Source organism: Pongo abelii, chromosome 9 (assembly GCF_028885655.2).
Source record: "Pongo abelii isolate AG06213 chromosome 9, NHGRI_mPonAbe1-v2.0_pri, whole genome shotgun sequence".
Taxonomy (NCBI): domain Eukaryota; kingdom Metazoa; phylum Chordata; class Mammalia; order Primates; family Hominidae; genus Pongo; species Pongo abelii.
In genome coordinates this window covers 72,550,507-72,572,033 of record NC_071994.2, presented here as the reverse complement: position 1 = coordinate 72,572,033, position 21,527 = coordinate 72,550,507, and the positions used below count along the sequence as shown (strand labels likewise).

At 36.4% G+C, this 21,527-nt stretch overlaps 2 protein-coding genes across 2 annotated transcripts; one reads left to right on the top strand and one right to left on the bottom strand.

The window, feature by feature from the left end:
- Nucleotides 1-1,348: 1,348 nt before the first annotated feature.
- On the bottom strand, nucleotides 1,349-2,293 carry LOC103891861 (olfactory receptor 51A7-like). Its single transcript, XM_024255390.1, has one exon. It carries the CDS (start codon nucleotides 2,288-2,290, stop codon nucleotides 1,349-1,351), a length of 942 nt encoding a protein of 313 aa, XP_024111158.1. The 5' UTR covers nucleotides 2,291-2,293.
- A 14,105-nt stretch (nucleotides 2,294-16,398) lies between these two features.
- Nucleotides 16,399-20,521, top strand: MMP26 (matrix metallopeptidase 26). The gene is made up of 6 exons (XM_002822138.5): nucleotides 16,399-16,497; nucleotides 17,826-18,046; nucleotides 18,775-18,923; nucleotides 19,559-19,684; nucleotides 20,156-20,317; nucleotides 20,404-20,521. The coding sequence occupies exons 1-6, from the start codon at nucleotides 16,399-16,401 to the stop codon at nucleotides 20,430-20,432; spliced, it is 786 nt and encodes a 261-aa protein (XP_002822184.3). The 3' UTR covers nucleotides 20,433-20,521.
- The last annotated feature ends 1,006 nt before the right edge of the window (nucleotides 20,522-21,527 follow it).

Sequence of the window (21,527 nt, the reverse complement as noted above, 5' to 3'; positions counted from 1 at the left end):
AAGGAAACATCAAGAGTAGGGAAGATTTTGGCTCACCTGACATTCTTAGTCTATTTTGTGTTGCTGTAAAGGAAAATGTCTCAGTCTGAGTACTTTATAGCAAAATGGGTTTATTTGGCTCACAGTTCTGCAGACTGTACAAGAAACATAACACCAATATCTGGTTCTGGCGAGATCCTCAGAAAGCCTCTACTCATTGGTGGAAGGGGAAAGGGAGAAGGTATCACGTGGCAAGAGGAAGGAAGCAAGATAAAACGAAAGAGGTAGAAGTAGCCAGGCTCTTTTTTTAACAGCCAGATCTCACAGGAACATAAAGTGAGAACTCACTCAATCCTGCAAGAATGGTACCATGCCCTTCATGAGGGATTCACCCAGATGACACAAACAACTCCACACTAGGCTCCATCTCCAACATTGGGGATTAAATTTTAACATGAGATCTGGAGGGGACAAATGTCCAAAGCATATAATTGACCTAACAGGATTCTTGCTAACAGCAAGCCAGAATTATCACACATCAAGTGGGGAATGGTAGAATATGAGGAAATCAATTAAACATCTAGAGTAATCAGATATGGAGGCGAAGGGGCTTTGGTTAAACTGACCTGGCATGACTCTTTGCTAAAATTGAACAATATGGAGATAAATATGAAAATTAAGGCCAAGTTGAGAACACAGTTCAGAGGAACCTGGGTAGAGGAGAGAGTCTTTGTCATTAGGTAGAGTTCCCATTGAAATGTCAAAGACAGGAGTCTGTCACCTTAGAAAATGACATTTCATGTTAAGGAAGGAGATATTAAATTAAATAAAATGAATAAATAAAGACATAGTTTATTTTATTTTTATAAATTTTTCATGTATGCTTGTTAGTTTTTTTGAATAGTTTCATGTTCAAGAGTGTTATTGCCCATCTTAATTTCAATTCCTGAGAACAAGCACATATCTCAAAGGTGTCAAAAATATGTGTTGAAAATAAGTACTTTAAACAAAGAGGTAGTCTTTGGTCACCTCTGATCACTGCCCAGTTATCATGTAAGTGTATACCATTAATTTTCAAATTAACATAGGCAATATTATTTTAATCATTATGAAAATGACAAGAATACATTGTGTTCATAGGAGTGGTAAAGGAAGCTGCATAAGAGTGAAACCTGGGAATACATTTTATTTACATCAGAGCCCCAAGCCTAAATACTGAACCAACATATTTGCAATTTTGATTCTTTAATCCTAATGAACAGATTGAGAAATTATATTGTAAAGTGATTAACATAGTATGTTTTCTTATTGATCTATTCTGCTTGTTTTCTTGACTTTGGGTTAAGCATCATGTGGTTAAGCATCCCCTTCAGCTTTGCTTGTGGCACAGTTTTTCTAAGACAAGATTTCTTATCTGCTGGCTCTTCACACAGTACACAATGGGGTTCATCAATGGAGGCACCAGCAGAAAAGCATCAGCTATGAGGATCCTAGTGATTGGGAAACTGTGTTTGGCAAACCGGTAGATGACAGCTAGGGAGATAATGGGCACATAGAAGATGAGCACAGCACAGATGTGGGAAACACATGTATTGAGGACCTTGAGCCTTTCCTTTCGTGATGCTATGCTCAACACTGCTTTCAGTATCAACATGTAGGACATGAAAATAAATGTCAAGTCTAGGATGCCTGTGAGAGCCACAAATAAGCCATAGATGATGTTGACCTTGTTGTCAGTGCAGGCCAGTTTCATGACATCTTGATGGAGGCAGTAGGATTGGGACAGGAGGTTCTTCTTACAGTATTTTAGATGTTTTAGAGTGAAAGGAAATGGAAAGATCAACAAAACATTTTTGAGAGAAAAATCAAGCCCAATTTGAATGACTCTGGCACTGGTGAGAATGGAAGTGTATCTCAGGGGGTTGCAGATGGCAATAAAGCGATCAAAGGACATTATAAGAAGTACAGATGACTCCATAGCTGAGAATCCATGGAGGAAAAACTCTTGAGCAATACAGGCATCAGGGGAAATTCCTGGAGCATTGAACAGGAAAATCCTTAACATGGTAGGGAGAGAGGAGAGGGATAGTCCCAGGTCAGAGAGAGCCAACATGGAGAGAAAATGGTACATGGGCTCATGCAAAGAAGGCTCTGTTTTTATGAAAAACAGAATGGTACAATTCCCCAGGATAGCAACAGTGTACATGAGACATATGGGGATAGAGATCCAAATGTTGGCATGCTCCATACCTGGGATCCCAACCAAGTAGAAAATAGAGATTTCCATTTCAGAGGTATTGAGAATGGACATCCCAGTATTTGAGGGAAAAGATGAGAAGCTCATAAGAGGTTTTCTGTAGAGGTATAAGTAGATCGGCTCAAATGCCTGGCTCTATCCTATTGAACTCATTGAGGTCTTATGACACCAGGTATATAGACATAATTCTTAGACACAAACCTAAAAGGAGAAATAGATAGGTAGACTCAACTAGAAACAAAAAACCGAGAGAAAAATAATGCAAATTGATATCAAAATCTAATCTTAAAATTGATACAGATTATAGCAGGTACAAGTCCTATACAAGGACTACTGATCAACTGAGATAATTATACAGGCAAATATTATCCAACTCAAAGACTTGAGACTTTTGCTTTTTAATATAAATGTTGCAATATATGTCCTGTTTATAAATTTGTTTAAAATTTCTGTCATAAAAATTCAGCTGTAAAAAAAAGTTTAAAATTTTGTTAAAAATTTATAAGATTTTTTAAAAGTTCAAAGCATTTACATAAAATTCAGAAAAAGAAACATATATGTATATAGTGTCTTCAACGTAAACATGGATTTTCTTTACCTTTCCTCAAATCTTCTTTTATATCTCTCAAAAATATGTTGTCATTTTTTATAGAGGATTTTACAAAATTTATTTTTAGATCATTATGATTTTATTGCTATTCTTTACAGAATCATTCATCCTCTATTATTTTCTATTTTTCTTAGTGATTACTGATTGCGTAGAGGAACAATATAAAATTTTGTTGTCAAAATCTGTCATCCCATGCTGTTCTTTCTCTTTTTGTCTCTTTCCTCACTACCACAGATTTCGGACTGCCTTTGCATCATCTTCTTAACTCTGTATACACCTTTGTAAAGAAATCCTAGGAAGGATTTGTATGTGGTTCGTGTACACCATGGAATATTATACAGCCATAAAAGGAATGAGATCATGTCCTTAGCAGGGACATGGATGGGGCTGGAAGCCATTATCCTCAGCAAAGTGACACAGGAACAGAAAACCAAACACCGCATGTTCTCACTTTTAAGTGGGAGCTGAACGAAGAGAACACATGGACACGGGGAGAGGAACAACACACACTGGGGCCTGTCAGGGGTTGAGGTGGGGGGAGGAAGAGTATTCGGAAAAATAGCTAGTGCATGCTGGGCTTAATACCTAGGTGATGGGTTGATAGGTGCAGCAAACCACCCTGGCACACGTTTACCTATGTAACAAACCTGCATGTCCTGCACATGTACCTTAGAACTTAAAATGAAATAACATTTTTTAAAAATGCCTAGGATATTCTGAATTGAATAAGAAATTACATGCAAAAAAACAAACAAAACACAAGAAAAAATCAGGCAAGTGTTAAGATAATATTTACCTAGAGTTTAGAAGATCCTCGCACAAAATCAGAGGAGGGCAATGTATGAATTTTTATTACTGTGGCTAATACCAGTATGATGGCTGTCTACCTTAAACACTAATCCAGTTGTGTCAAGTGGGCCAACTACCAACTGAGGGCTTTTTGTGTCTGTTAAGCCTAGTATCCTCCAACTCCCAAGTCTTGCTTCTGATATTAATCTGAAAAGAGTGAGATTAAGTCTTCAATGGAAAATTGAAGATTTATTCTAACAGGGCCTGTAAGATTGTTATTTGCTTATTTATTCCATGTGGCTGAATAGAGTTATTGGAAGTTCTTTCCCACCAGGACAGAGGTTCAAAGTGTATTTAATGTTAAAATTGTTAAGGTAAGTGAATCGTTTGAGAAGAATGTGCACCTTTCACTGCTTGAGATCCTTCTGCATGGCTTTTGTATGAAACATAGCCAGTTCAGGCTTCACTTCCTCAACCTTCTCTGTCACTGACTTCATCTCCCCTCCATGCTGTTCCTCCTGTGAATATAGGGAGACATGGTTTCTCTTTTGATTTCCTCCCAAATGTTCTCTAGCGAACATTCTCCCAAAACTTTGGGTTGCCAAGATGTTGGTATTGTTTTTGACATATAGTAACTGCTTTAATTGCTCTGCATCATTTAATCAATGTACACTTTTTAAAATCTGAGCTTTAAATCCCTCCATATTCAACCCAGCTAATAACTTTGAGCTTATACCAGCCCTCTTAATAGGATTAAAAAGTACTTCATAATCAGTGAGGAAAAGTAGGGTATAAAAATCTCTTTCTTTAGAGAATGCTATGCCTTTCTGGAAGAAGATTATTTTATTTTGCTTTAAAAGATGTCACTTTTAGAGAATCTGGGGGAAAATAGAACATTGCACAGATAGGATTGTCCAGCATTCTGTCTTCAGCTCAGAAATGCGTACTCAACTAAATTGTCTAGTTTATAAAAATGCAAAAAAGTTGAAGTAACAGATATAGAACGTCTTTTTAAAATGAAGTTAAAATAAAGTTCAGTATTTATATGAAAGTTGTTAAATAAGGTTATCATGTTCTTTATATTAATAGTATAATGATGTTTGTATAATAATGTTGTCAGGATGGTGTTATGCAGATTGTCAAACCTTGAGTATATGTTGACATGGAAGCAAGTATTAAATGGTAAAATCATAACAGCTTATTAAGGATAAAATACCCACCTTAATGCTCTTGATTAATGAGACTTGCAATTGGAACATCAGTGTTTTCAGATACTTACCAAGATCATGCTTAGTCTATACTTCAAGGTAAGAAGGAGCTGAACCCAGGATAAAGCCACTCCAATCCCAGCTATTAGGCACATGTATTGATCTTGATGGTCTGACTCTAGCCCTTCTACCCTGGTGCCTTTTTAGTGGAACAAAGGCCTCTGAGGATGACAACTCAGGAAGCAAGACCCAGAGGGATTAAAAAGCCCACAGGTCTTTTTTTTTTACACAGATGGGACCTTAAATAAGAGTGGACTCAAACAGAATCATCTGAATTGCTATACTGCATATAAATTAGCCATTGAAGGTTAATATCCTATGAGACCTATTCTGCTTTATTCAACAGAATTGATTGCTCTTTTGCCTGCAGTTATAGTAAATTCTGGAGAAGTGTTCACAATTTATTTTCTTAGGTCATTATGTTTGTGCCACTACAATTGAGTTTTCAGATTCACTTTAGCTACTTGCTTATACATGCAATTTTTATCTTATAAAATGAAAGTTGTTATTCTTCTCATGTTTAAGAGCACCTGAATTTATTTTTAGAGGCCAGTCTATGTATACCCTTTGCTCATTTTTTAAATTTTATCTATTAGTCTGAGTACTTCCTATATTAAATAAATGTATTTTTACTGTTACATAAAGATTTCTTGCTCTTGTGTTACTCATATTTGTCTTTGATAATTATGCTGTTGCACCTTGAAATCCCTTTGAAATAATCATTGAGCTAAACATTTGTGGGCAGAAGTTTATTGGGAGTGTTTCCATGTTAAACAGCTATGAGGGAAAAAAGGAAATGGAACTAGTGGAAAGAGAAATTAAATTCCATTAAATTGTTAGAAAAGCTATATTTAATCTTGAAGAGATCTCTAGGGCTAAAATGATCCCACTTCAGAATTGTCCTGAATTAGAGGAAAGGCCTGGGCCTTTTTAACAACCTACTGATGGGCCATTGGATGTGATCTTTAAACGGGAGGGGTCATGACTTTGGGTAAAGTGGCTCCATTCAGAAGAAAGAAATTCTCAAGAAGGACTCAAATGAGACCTGTCAGCTATAACACTCTCACTAGTGGAATGAGTGCTTCAGGTCTGGAAGAATAAGAACATCCAGGTGATTCACTGAGCATCAACTGCAGTTCAACCATTGTACACTTTCATCAAAAAACTTCAGTAATAAATTCTGGAAGCAGCTTTTTCAGAATTCATATAGGCCTTTTTTGTCCATTCATAAGTGACAGGTGAACTGTTAGTGGGATGATTCAAAGTCCCCTACACTGCAGCTGTCTTGAGGCTCCAACTGTTTTATATACTATCCCTCTCCTTTACCATCCAGCTTAGATTTCCATACCCTTAGCTGGAACTTCATCCTTTGCCACCATAAACTTCTCAAACTGTGGCTTTTGTATTTGTCCATTGATATGGTAGGCTTTGTGTCCCCACCCAAATCTCATCTTAAATTGAAGTGTCCAGGTGTCCAGGTGTCCAGGGAAAGACCTGGTGGGAGGTGATTGGATCATGGGGATGGTTCCCCTATGCTGTTTTTATGATAGTGAGTGAGTTCTCTTGAGGTCTCATGGTTTTATAAGGAGCTCTTCCCCCTTCACTTTCTTCACTTACCCTTGCCTGCCACCATGTAGGATGTGCCTTTGCTACTCTGTTGCCTTCTGCCATTATTGTAACTTTCCTGAGGTCTCCCCAGCCATGCAGAACTGTGAGTCAATTAAACCTCTTTCCTTTATAAGTTACTCAGTCCCAGGTATCTCTTTACAGTAGTGCAAAAATGGACAAATACATCCATTTACCATCAAAACAGGGCAAAAAGTGTCAAGGGATGCCCAGGGATCACCTAAGAGTAAACATATTCTTAGTTGACCACATCGAGTGTCAGCACTTCTAACTCATTTTGATTATTAAAGTAATTATTTTCTTTGCTTACTGGTATCTTAGAATGACATGGTGCCATCTCTAATAGTTTAATAAAATTATGTCTTTTGGTATAATATTTTTACCTCTGGAATCAGGATCTCTAAACCAACAGTGCCCAGCACAGTGGGAATAAAACACAGGTTCTCAGAGTGGGTAAATGGCAGCGATGTTTAGTAATGACAACACTATTTTTTTCTTCATAATAAAAATATGTTTTATTCATATTAAAAAATTAACACAATAGATATTGATTTAGGTTGTATACTATGTCCTGGAAGATAGGGCCACATCGTCTCACGTATCATCACTGAGCTGACACTTCAGATCAGTGTAATTTCATTACTCTGTCAGACTAGCAGCAGTTTGAGAAAGAACAAAAGGATTACACTGTTAGGGTCCTACCTTCACCTATTTTGCCACCACCAAGCGATATTAGGAATAATTTGCAGCATAAACGGATGGTGAGGTATTGGGTCTGATGAGAGAAGAAAAGGACTATACCCTAAAGAAGTTACAAGAATAAGATAGAATCTACCAGCAAGACATGACAAAGCTAAGCATGATGCATTGAGCTTGCTTAGTCCAAGAGGTTAGAAAATGAAATTATATAGAAAAGAGTATATGACTTGTGAGTCACAAAATATAGAATTTAATATCCAGCTAAAACCTTAAGACATGAAACAAACATTTTGCGGAAATGACCCTCAGAAGCATGTAGAAAGGGGCATCCATAGGAGAAAAATAATGGGCAGCAACAACAATGATACTTGGCTTGCATCCACACAAGGAATCAAAGATGGATAACCATGAAGCTGAAAGCAGTTGCTTCACAGAGAATTTGCAAGCCCTTGCCAAGATTCTAGATCTGAATTCATTCAGCCTGCAAACCAATGATTGAATAAGTCCCCATGTTGGTTATTTTAACACCATTATACACATTATACTGATTTCCCTGGTCCTCCAAAGGGATTGCCAGTCACTTGCATGAGTAACTACACTGGTGAAAAATGAACATCGTATCATTTTTAGGACTGTTGGATGCAGGATCTGAATTGACACTGATACCTCTAATGTATAATTGGGACTAATGTATTTGGTAGTGGCTCAATCCTTAGTTTAATGAGTAAGAGCATTTACAATGAGAAAGACCAAACAGAGGCCTATGAAATTGTCTCCAAATGTCTGGGGCTAATAAGTTAATTCCAAAACAAATACCATACCCCAGGGTCATTGATGAAATTTAGTGTCACAGTCCCTAATTTATCTCCTTTTAATTCACCTATATGGTCTCTGCAGACTCCAGTTATACCTTAGAAAATGACTGTAGACTGCTGGAAGTTCAACCAAGTAGTAGTTACAACCACTGGACAGATACGACTTCTTAGATTCATTAGCCTTAGGTACATGACAGGCATTCATTTGATAAATACTTTTATTCTATCCCATGCAGAAAACAATAATAAAAAATCAGAAATAATTCATGTTTATATGGAACAGAGAGCAATTCACATTTACAGTTTTGCCCCAGTGTTATGTTAATTCTCATACCCTCTGTCATAATATAGACTTAATGTATTAAGAGTTCTACGTTTGTGAAAGGGAAGGGGAAAAAGCAGGATTTGACAGGAAGAAAAGTAGAAGTACAATATAGGACTGATAAAACTTTGGCCAATCGAGGAGGAACCTCTGGACTGAGTATTGCCCATTAGAATGATCCCCGGAGAGGATTAATCCAGCTCTATAACCTGGCTTTTTTGCACATTTTATGACAGTTTTTCTTTTTCCTGAGTATCAGGGTCAGTTACCCTTGAAAATATAATTAGTCCTCTTCCGGCCATTTGGTTTCTGAGTATAAAGACACCAAAGTTTCCAGATGATAGCTGTAGTTTATTTATGGAAAAAGTGTACCTCCTTTCGAAACCAGTGAATTGACATGACAGAGTCCACAGTTGTGAGGGCAGAAGACACCACATCTTCTATGACCCATGTATTTTTTCTTTTGGGGTAACATTACATGAAGGTCTTTTATTCAATGTATATATTGAACACTTGACTGCAAGCAAAGAACAAAATATAGGGATGGAAAACAAAATAAAACATAAAATATTTAAAAAAATTTAAATTTAAGGAGATTACTAAGACAAGATAATGCAAAAGGAAAAGTAAACTAATGAAAAACCCAATGAAATAGTGAAAGTTGTGCAAATAAAATGGATATGCAATAATTCTGTACTATTTATATTCCTATAGTCATAGAATTATACATATTATTTGTTGAAAAATATGAAGAAATTATTTGAAGAAAAATATGAAAGATTCTTTGCGGTGACAAAATAATATAAACAATTTTTAAGTAAAAATATAGTTCATTGAAGGAAGTATTTGTGGACATTAATATCCTCATTTTCCTAAGTGAAGAGTGAAGAAATATTATTTGTATCTGTTTTAATGAGAAGTACAATGATCATAATATTGTTTAGGAGCTTAGCATACACAATGAAGAAAATAAAATAATAACATAAACATATTAAGAAGGAGAGGACTTAAGGGGCTTTCAGTTAAGGTGAATTCTTATTTATTATCACAATAGATATCTAAAAAAGCAAATCAATAAATAACAATACAAACATATTAGTTAAGTAGCTGAATGTTATTACTGGAAAAACTTATAAAAAAGAAATTTAAACTACTCAAAATTGTTTCCTTTAGAGAGTGTACTGAAGATGGCAAAGGAGAGTCAAGGAACTGTTGTTTCTTTTCTCAAATTTTTGTAGTTTGATTTTTAAAAATATAAACATGTATAATTTTTATAAAACATACAGGTGTGTTTGTGTGCATACCTGTGTGTATGTCATACAACGCTTAATGATAGAGATACTCATTCTGAGAAATGCATTGTCATGAGAACATCGTAGAGTGTATTTACACAAACTGAGATGGCATAGCTAAAGTATATGCTATAGCCTATTGTTCCTAGGTTACAAACCGATGCAGCATGCTATTGTACTAAATACTATAGACAATTGTAACACAATAGTAAATATCTGTATATCCAAACATAAATAATGTATGGTAAAAATACAACATAAAAGATTAAAAATGCTATACTTTGGTAAGGCACTTACTATTAAAGGAGCATGTGGGCCTAGAGGTTGCTCTGGGTGAGTCAGGGAGTGATTGGTGAGTGAATGTACACTACTGTACACTTAGGCTACCCTAAATTTAATAATAAATTAACCTTATCCTCTTATAACTTTTTTATTTACAAACTTTAATTTTTTAAACTTTTGAATCTTTTGTAATAGCACTTACCTTAAACACAACCACATTGTATAACTGTAAAATTTTTTTTCTTTATATCCTTATTCTATAACCTTTTTATATTTTTAAGTTTTTTCTTTTTTTATTTTTTGAACTTTTTGTTAGAAACTAATACATAAACACTACATTGCCTAGGCCTACACAGGCTCAGGATCATCAATATCATTGTCTTACACCTCCATATCTTGTCCCACTGGAAGGTCTTCAGGGTGCATGGAGCTGTCATCTCCTATAACAACAATTCCTTCTTCTGAAATACCTCCTGACTGACCTGCCTGAAGATGTTTTACAGTAAACTTTACATATGTATGTATGTATTTATGTGTATATATATATGTATATATACATACATACGTATGTATGTATGTATGTATATACACACACAAAATACATACATATATACATATACATATATATTGAGTACACTCTGAAATAATGATAAAATTTTAGTGTAGTAAACACATAAACCAATAACAGTTGTTTATTATCTTTATCAGGAATTATATACTGTATATAATTGTATGTGCTATATTTCTGTAGGATTGGTGGTGAAGTCAGTTTCTTTATATCGGCATTATCAGAAATACATGAGTAATGCAACATGTTATGACGTTGTGACAGCTACAATGTCACTAGATGATAGGAATTTCCAGCTTCATTATGGGAGCTTCATATGGGTGCTTATGGGAGCACCATGCTAATGTGGTCCATCATTGAATAACACTGTTATGTGGCACATGACTATACATGTATACATCTGAGTGTATAAAAGTTAAAAATTGCAGGCTCTCGCAATTGTAAAGTCTCTAAATTTGGACAAATTACTCAACTCCCTGAGTCTCAATTCCCTAATTTGTAAAATAAAAGTTGTTCATATAATTAAATGACATAATTCATACAAATAACACTTAACAATCAGTAAAAGTTGGTTACTTTTATAATTACTATTTTAATAAGTAGTATACTAATCTGAATAAACGCCAATATAAATATATATTTATAAGAGGTGAAGGGTATAAAATATTTACATGACTTTTAAATCCCTACAGGATCCATTTCTTACCTCACTCTCTGTTCTTATCTGTATGAAAGAGGTTTGCTCAAGTAAAACCTATACTCTAATCAAAAGAAATGACCTGAGGTTCTAGGCTTTTTCCTGGAGTTCCTACAAAATTGTTGAAATGTGTAAGGTCCAGGTTACATCACCTCCTCTATTTACCTCCTTATAGAAACCCATGTGGGTTAAGATCTCACTCCAACTAGCCACTAACAAAGCTTGTATAGGTTTTTATTCTGAGGCTTATTACTGTCTCACAATTGTATGTTTATTTAATAGACCATTCTATGAGACGATAAACTAACTTAAAGCAGGCTTTGTGTCTTAATAACCTTTGCACATCAGTAATATGCCATTCTCTTGGTTGAATAAATAAATTGCAAATGCAAAATAGTTTCAGGAGAGAAAATATACACTGTCTATGATGATCACTAAATGACTGTGTGGTTCCGTGCTGTACTGGGGCATCGATGGCTCCTTGCAGCCTGCCCAGCCCCATGGTTCTTATCTCATTACCCTCTACGCTCTCTATTGGTAATCCTTCTCTTAGTATTAGCTCAAACTATGGTATTGTGGTGAAAGCATTTGTTCTCTGTCAAAATGAATTAGATATTGAATCTTTTCCAGAAGATCTGCCAGTGTCATGACAAAGGCATCAATTTTCCAATGCCCCACAAACTCTCCCTGCACCCACTCTTTACCTGAGTAACAGAAAAGGTGGCCATGCAGTCTGATATCTTCAAAATTACTTTTTCTCATTTCATCCAGAAGGAGATGGGAAACAATTCAAAATCTGCTGGGAGAGGTCTTAGGCACAGGCCAGATGTTTATACCCAGCAGATCAAATACTATAGGCATAATGAGAAAGATGAAAGCATAGATGGGGGTGAGAAGAGAGATAGGGGCCTGTTTCCATAGTTCTGATTTTAAAAATAAAATATAAAATCTGGTATCCATTATTAAAACTTTCTGGTTAAATTCACAGGTCTTTTGTTCCTTACATTGCCAATATCTTCTGCCTCATAACTACTTAAAAAGTATAATTTTGGATCAGCAGCGTTGGCATCACCTAGGATCTTGTTAGAAATTTAGAATATTAGGCTTATTCAAGACCTGTTGAATTAGAATCTGCATTTTTATTAATATCCACAGGTGATTCTATGCATATTACATTTTGAGAAACACTGTTGTACTTTCAACACATTACTTCCCTTATCAGCAGCTGAATCATTAATAAGTCACTCATTTGCTTTCTTAGTTAAGCTGGCTCTCAGCACTCAGCACTCTTGTAATTGAGTGCTGGGTCAGGCTTACAGATGGCTGCTCATCTGTGCCGGCCCTATCAGATTGCATGGGGCATACTGGGAGTTACAGGAGCAGCATTAGAGAGGTGTGTGTCAAGTTGAGAGATGGGGCAGTCTCATCAAAAGTGGCAATCCAGGCCAGTGATCAAAGATTCTGCCTTCAGAATAAAATACTCTTTATTTATAACTTCTATATATAACTTTGAGCATTGTGACCCCCCAAAATGACAATTAAATGACCTCAAAACCTCATTTCCTTAACCATAAGATGAATACTATAAAACATCTACTTCACAGGTAGTTGTGTTGATGAAGAAAGTGCATTCTTGGCACAGTGTATGCGCTCAATAAGTTGTTATAATGATCACTTGTCCTGTGTTGAGCGATCTCAATTATATGCTCATATGTATCACTAGTTTGTTAAGTATTCACTCACTTCTGATTTCATTACCAGCTATGAGTTTTTTTTACTGAACACTTTTATTCATTTAATGAATAATGGGTTCCTTCCAAGTTCCAAAGTCTGTGCTACAGATATCAATGCAACTTGAAGTCGCTGTCATTAATGAGCCTACAGTGTCATTTATGGGCCTGTAAAATATGAGGGCTTCTTTATATTTCATTTTTTTCAATTTGTTGGTAAATTTGTCAATTGACAAATAAAAATTGTGTATAGTTATTGTGTACAACAGAATATTTTGAAATTTCTGGAGCGTTTCATTTATTAACATTTCTGCAACAGAATTTCAAGAACACATCAGAGTGATTGAGGAACCATGCTCTATGGGGGTTCTCTGGTCACCTTCCTTCAATGGGATAGAGAGATTTAACCTGATTTTTAACCATCCTAGAGAAGTCCATGTTCAGAACACCGGAGAAAGTGTGAGAGACTCAGAGGATTTTTTTTTTCTCTTCTTTCAAAACTGCTATAGATTTTGAATAAGTTTTAGTCATTTTCACCTTGTTTCTTTCATTGTGACTCCACTGAGCTTAGGTTTTTGAATGTATTCAGGCTATAGAAACATCAAAGGTATGTTGATGATATTATTGATGGAGATCTGCCAGTAATGATAAGCAGCATGCCTCATTTAATACATAATCTGACTTAAAACTTAGTCAGATATAGATGTAAATATCAATATTTTTATCATTTCCATGGAAAGAGTTTTATATTCCCTAAACCCTAGTTTACTAATCTTTGAAATGAGAATATAATAAGGCCTATATCACCATGAGATTTTAGTGAACAAACTCATAATTTACAAAGTTGATAGAGGTTATCAGGAATAACTGTCTCTATACCATATTTGTCTAACAACAAACATCATTGTTTCCATAGGCAGTCTTAAATCCATCTTGTCTTTTTCAGATTAACCATATTCTCTTTTCCAAGTATATCACATATGCCTTATTTTATTAATTCTTCTGGTTGACATTCCATTATTTACCCATGTCTTTAGCATATAATGTTCTTCTTTTAGAACATTAACTGGGATATAGCACTCACATTACAATAACATCAACAAAATGATTATTTATATGCTCATTTGACCACATACATTACCATTTATATTACGGTTCTATATTCCTCATGGTGAAATGGGTGCTGCTTTTGGTACCTTATTAATCTATATTTTTATTTTCTTTATTCATTGAAATTGTATTTATTTTTGTAGAGGTTTAATGGTATGATGTATGAATCTTAAGTGTACAGCTTAGTGAGTTTCAAAAAGTGAATATATTTGTATTACCCAGATATCAGTCAAGAAATAGACATTTCATTCCTGGATAAATTTCTACTGTGCTCTTTTACCAACAATCCCCTCCACGACAGAGGCAACCACTATACTCATTGCTTTCTACAAATTAGCTTTTCTTGTTCTTGAGCCTCAAATAGGATTACCATTTGGTTTCCCACGCCTTTAATTCAACATGTTTTTAATGTTGTCTATTTTGTTGCATGTGTCAGTAGTTTGTTGCCTGCTGCCGTTGAGTAGTAGCCATCTATCTATCTCTCATCTATCTGTTGACCTCCCTCCATATATATATCATGTTGTTTACTCCTGTTGATGAAATATTTCGTTAATAGATTTGAAGCGAATTATCTCTATTCATTAATAGTGTGACTTTGGCATGTTCTTTCACCGCTTTGAGTCTCATTTTTTCTAACCTATAAAATTTTTATACTATATTTTAATCTATACCAAAGGTTTAAAACACAGAATTACCTTATAATAAGCCCTCGATAATTGTATATTTTTAACAAATTCTTTCATTATCTTCCATTTTAATTCTTTTATTTTTATTTTTTTATTTTTTCTTGGAGATAGGATCTCACTCTGTTGTCAAGGCTAGAATGCAGTGGCATGATCAAGGATCACTACAGCCTCGACCTCCCAGGCTCAAATGATCTTCCCACCTCAGTCTCCTGAGTAGCTGGGACAACAATTGAGCACCACCATGCCCAGTTGATTTTTTTGTTGTTGTTTTTTTTGAGACAGAGTCTCACTCTGTTTCCCAGGCTGGAGTGCATTGGCATGATCTCGGCTCACTGCAACCTCCACCTTCTGGGTTCAAGTGATTCTCCTGCCTCAGCCTCCCAAGTAGCTGGGATTACAGGCGCCTGTCACCATGCTGGGCTAATTTTTTTGTATTTTTAATAGAGACGGGGTTTCACCATGTTGGCCGGGCTGGTCTTGAACTCCTGACCTCAGGTGATCCGCCGGCCTCAGCCTCCCAAAGTGCCGGGATTACAGGATTGAGCCACTGCCCCCGGCCTAGTTGAACAGCTTTTAAGTAGCAGAGTTAAGACCCATTTCCAGACTTGTGTGATTTCTTTTTTTCTTTCCTTCTTTCTTTCTTTCTTTCTTTCTTTCTCTTTCTTTCTTTCTGTCCTTCTTTCTTTCTCTTTCTTTCTTTCTTTCTCTTTCTTTCTTTCTTTCTTTCCTCTTTCTTTCTTTCTTTTTATTTCTTTCTTTCTCTCTTTCTTTCTTTCTTTTTGAGATGGAGTTTCGCTCTTGTTGCCCAGGCTGGAGTGCACGTGCCACCATGCCTGGCTAATTTTTTGTATTTTTAGTAGAGACGGAGTTTCACCACGTTGGTCAGGCTGGTCTCAAACTCCTGACCTCAGGTGATCCACCCGCCTCAGCCTCCCAAAGTGCTGGGATTACAGGTGTGAGCCACTGCACCCAGCCAAGTTGTGTGATTTCTAAGGTAATGAGCTGAAATATTTTGCTATGAGATATATATGTATATGTATCTATACATATACATATACATGTACATCTATAGACATGTGTGTGTGTCAGTTTATTATCACTGCTTTGTTTTCTTCAACATATAGCTATTAACTACATCTTTCTGTGTTTTTCTAGATCTCTTTTACATAGGTCTTGGAGATTTTCATACTCTGATCTGGATCTTTATTACAGTGGATATTATTTATTTCCCTTGATTTTATTCTTTTTTCTCTTTTTAGCTTCTGGAGCAAGATTGAATGTCTCTGACTGGTAAAGTAATTATTCTATAGATAAAGCTGTAATGAGTTTTGACACACCTCCTGTTTCTTGTTTTTTTCCCTGTTTTAAAAAATGATGCCCCCTATATTCTGAGACTGACCTGTATTTCCTTAACCAGGCCTGTGACCCAGGATGCTGAGGACCATCAGGTGTGAATTGAGCTTAAAAATAAATCCCATGGCTGCTTTTCTCACCCTTGCATGCTGGTCACTCTGCCCTCAGCAGGTATGGATGATGACGCCACTCACAGATTCAAAGAAAGGGCAAACTGGCAGAGTGAGTCATTGGATGTTGCTGGCACAGCTATAAAGGTCCGGTGGCCCAAGTTGGGTACCTGAATTCAAGCAGTGGGACAAATGAGTGTTTGGCATGCAGCTCGTTATCTTAAGAGTTACTATCTTCTTGCCCTGGTGTTTCGCCCTTCCAGTGCCCCCTGCTACAGACCATAAAGGATGGGACTTTGTTAAGGTAGGTGAATGACTCAGGACCACATTATTATGTGGTGACCACTGTGGGCTCTTATTTCATGTGTGTGTGTATGTGTGACTGCATGGTATAATGATAAATACATACATTAATATTATATATGAAAACATTTTATTCAATCTGTGTGTTCATTTTTCTCTTCTAATTTTAAGAAAAAAATTTTTTTTGTAGCCCCTAAAAGTGTTTTTGGGCCCTAGGCACTGTGCCTTCTGTGCCTAATTCAGCCCGATTGCTCATCTCTCTCTCTTAGTCTTCTATATGGCATAGAGTGAACACTCCAGTATATAGGTCTCTGAGCCTGCTAGGTAGTGAGATATCAGGGGAAATCATTCAAATGAATTAATGGGACCTTCACATTGACTGAGTAATCTCCCAGTCGGTCTACCACACACTTTCAATTTCTAAAATAATTATGAATTTGTTCCGAACTTTTAAGCATCCAAAATACCTAAAAAATGTTATAACTGGTTGCAGTCATGTATTTTGTAATTGTATAGGAACCTAGTCAAATTTCCTGCTAATGTTTAGCCCAGAACAATACAATAAGTCATTTGCCTCTTAGTGCCCAGCTCAGCTGATAATAAAACAAAGGCATAAAAATGCAGTCATATAATTTAAAAAAAACAGTCAATAGGTTTACATCAAGTACTCATAAGAACTGTGGAATAGATCAAGCTGTATCAGACATGAGCATTGCCCTTAAAGTATTTTGAGTCCAGCTAGCATTCAAATATAGGCAGAGAAAGCCTAATTACAGTACAATGTCCTTTTTTTGTATTTAGAAGTTTACATTTAATACACTAGACTGGCAGAAAAATCGGTGGAGACAAGGAATAGGTAAACAATAGGCTCTTTAAAAGTAGCTTAATGAAATGGAAGTAAATGCAAATGAAATGGGGAATGTAGAACCAGCCAAATTTTATGTCCTGGAGTGATTGATTCTGTCCTGATTAAGAAAACCTCCATCAGTCAGAAAGACCAGAGGCCATCTTCCCCATGCAGTTCCTAGGTAATATCTTCATGTCGTTTATACTTGGGTTTCTCCATCCTAAAACTTGGAAGCTTTTTCTTTTAAAAAAAATGTTACAGCTTATCCAGGTTATTTTTATTCTGTCACCTCTCCTTAACATCATTTCACTGTGGCATAAAGAATCAGGGATGGCTGCCATCATCTGACTGAGAACAGGAGACTTAGGAAGGCCAGACTAAGGACCATCTTTCTGAGACCCTCAAAGAAGGCTATGCCCAGGGTAACTGATATATGGGTCTTCCCTATTGACTCAGTACTCATCCTTCTTGATCTGATTCAGGACTATTTCCATCAATTTTTCCTGACCAAGAAGGAGTCACCATTCCTTACCCAGGAGACACAAACACAGCTCCTGCAACAATTCCATTGGAATGGGACAGGCCTACTTGATATGCAGATGCATGCTCTGCTACACCAGCCCTGCTGTGGGGTGCCTGATGGGTCCGACACCTCCATCTCGCCAGGAAGATGCAAGTGGAATAAGCACACTCTGACTTACAGGTGCTTGTTATTAAGGCCTAGAGGATAATGTGTGGGGTGATGACCTCAAAGGGCTTTCTACTAGGTCTCTCCTGGAGGCACCTCTACTCTCTTCTGCTTTCATTGGCAGCCTGCTCAAAGCCCAAAATCTCCCTCAGAGAAGGTAATACTACCAGATCCTTTTCTAGCTTCCTCTAACCATCTCTTTAGAAAGTAGAGAGCATAACCACTATCCTTTCCCTTTGTTAAATCTTTTCTTTTTAATTTTAAAGCGTGAGTGTGTGCGTGGTTTTAAGGTACAATTTTGAAAACTTAATTTCTGCCTAGGTTACTCTTTCTGTTGGGGATTCTAAATATACTTGAGATATCTAAAGCAAACAGTACTAAATTATGTAGAATGCTATACATTTTAATTTATGTAGAATGCTGTACATTTAATTTAATTTAATTTTGTTCACATTGTTTTATTTACTTATTTTTCCCCAACCACCAGATAGGACTGTCATTCTTAGGCTTTAGCTGACCTAAGAATAATTTGGGATATTGTTAAAATTCTTAGAAATCTATATTTGCATGTTTAATTCCTTAAGTTTCTGATTTAATTAGTCTGAAATTAGCTCAACTTTATAAATAACCAAAATGAGTCCTAAAACTATTAAATGATCTCCCCAAAGTAGAATTATTCATGTTTAGAGCTAGAATAATTCCCATACCTCTGAACTATTTCATTTAGAGATTGCTTTCCTTAGGATTATCAATTACCCACATGATATGAAGCCATACACAGTGAAAGACAGTATATATAATGCAGTTTCCATCTGGAGCAATGTGACCCCTTTGATATTCCAGCAAGTGCAGAATGAAGATGCAGACATCAAGATTTCTTTCTGGCAGTGGGGTAAGAAATTGACATGGGAAGAAGGATATGTATATGCCCTGTGTAAAGGACAAAGGGTTTCCATCCTTAAACAAAAACCCAGCCCCCCTATTAAAGTTTCTGAGAAAAAAAGTCTGACAAAACCCTACTGCAAAGCAAATCCTGTAACAGGGAAGACACTTTTAGTTAAATGAAGCAATAAATAAAGAAGAGCTGTTGGCTGCTCTTCTTGTTCGTGTGTGAATATGGTGGGGGTACTGCACATTGTCCTTCCAAAAAGATGATGCATAGCTCCCAAATCTATTGAAATGCTATTCAAAGTTGAACCAACCTACTTATAAAAACTTTCAGAGTTTAAATTCTCTTTCCCTTTTCCCCTACCATTTTGAAAAGAGGTTATCATTATTATTGTTGTCTAACTTGTAAGCTTTACTCAGTGTCTGCCATCTGTCTGTCTTTCTTTTTACCTTAGATAAGAGAGTAGGAAGATTTTGGGCCCCACCTTTTTTCTCTGCATGGATAATGCCTTAGCCCTCTCACACCCCCAGTGGTAGACTGTTGCACAGTATCCTAAGTCTCTGAGGCTTACTTAAGACTATTCTGGCCCTTGTTTCTACCTCCACCCTCATTGTGATCATAGCTTCTGTCGTCCACAGCCCATGAAGATGGTTGGCCCTTTGATGGGCCAGGTGGTATCTTAGGCCATGCCTTTTTACCAAATTCTGGAAATCCTGGAGTTGTCCATTTTGACAAGAATGAACACTGGTCAGCTTCAGACACTGGTAAATGCCTTGTTTGGTGGGAGTGCTAGAACTCTCTGGGAACCTGGGGTTCAGTGTTGATGGTCTCCATTTAGGGATCCAGAGTGGTCAGGGTGAGGTGGAAGATTTGGCTGAGGAATCAGGTCTTCTTTATAAGTGAGGAGATCTGGGATCATTTCTGAACACAGATGATCCCATAATAAATACATTGTCAGATTGTGGGTTTTTTTTCTCTTTATCTCTTTGCTTCTATTTGTCAGTCCCTCTTTCTTTCCATGTGTCTTTTTCACTTCAAGTTCATCTGTCCAAATATCTTGCCATTCTGTTTTCTACTTACCTTCTTTCCCTCCTTGCCTACCTTTTTCTTTACCCTCTAACATTTGCCCTTTCCTCCTTTTCTGTTCTCTCCTTTTTTTTTTTGTTCTTTTTCACACACTTTCTGCATTCCCTACGCAAAGTTAATTTTATCTTTTTTTTCCTACAATTTTTCAGGATACAATCTGTTCCTGGTTGCAACTCATGAGATTGGGCATTCTTTGGGCCTGCAGCACTCTGGGAATCGGAGCTCCATAATGTACCCCACTTACTGGTATCACGACCCTAGAACCTTCCAGCTCAGTGCCGATGATATCCAAAGGATCCAGCACTTGTATGGTCTGTGCTGCTTAAGGAAGAGAAGGGAGATCTGGGCAGGAAAATTCCACCTGAAATTTACTGTTGTTTTTTTTCTGTTTCCATAGGAGAAAAATGTTCATCTGACACGCCTTAATGTTGGCACAGAGGACTTATTCAACCTGTCCTTTCAGGGAATTTATTGGAGGATCAAAGAACTGAAAGCACTAAAGCAGCCTTGGGGACTGCTAGGATGAAGCCCTAAAGAATGCAACCTAGTCAGGTTAGCTGAACCGACACTCAAAACACTACTGAGTCACAATAAAGATTGTTTTAAAGAGTAACATTTTGTCATCACAATTTGATATGTCTCAGCATTTGCTATGTTCAACCACTGTGATCAGAACGAGAAAGAAGTGTATACAACAGTGGAGAACTCTGGCAGAGATGGCCATGGGACTGCAAGAAAAGAAAGCATAAGGTTAGGAATAGACCTTTGCATTTTACTACACAGGTGGAGTTTAAAGAATGTTATTTTCTATGTTGTATTTAACATGCCAGTTATGGAGACCAATTGGTTTAGTGGCTTATCTAGTTATTAGCTATGAAACTTTGGTTAAGTCACTTAACTTAAACAAAGTTAAGTTCAGGGCAGCTGAACCAACACTCACTTCCCAACAAGTCCTTTGCATCTCAAACTTTCCCTTTGTATTTGCTTCCGGAGAACCTAACCTCCAAAGTTGACTATTTGAAAGGCCAAAGAAACTGTCAATCTACTGTGACACTAGCAGTATAAAAGAGAAAATGCATATCAAAACAACATGAGTAATGAGAAAAGCAGATACCGTGCGACTACTGCAGACATTGAAAAATTATGAAGGTACTTAGTGAATAACTTTTAACCAATAAATATAAAAATGTATATCCAAACTAAATATTCCTAGATAAATAAAATTTACAAAAATTGGTAAAAGAATAAATAGAAGATCTAAATGGTCCTATAAATGTTGGATAATGTAATCCTTAATTACATCTCTCCACAATTAGTTTTAAAACTGACAAGGAGAAAAACTGAATTGTCTATAAGGATTAACTAGAAAACCTATAATTAAAACTACCCTGGGATGGCCATTTAATTAAAAAAAAACATACTAGCATATGCAAAATCTTCCTGGGGAGAAGAGAAAGAATATTTCTTTAGGTATTTTAGAGCTTTGTATAATCTCATAGCAAAACATGACAAAGACATTAC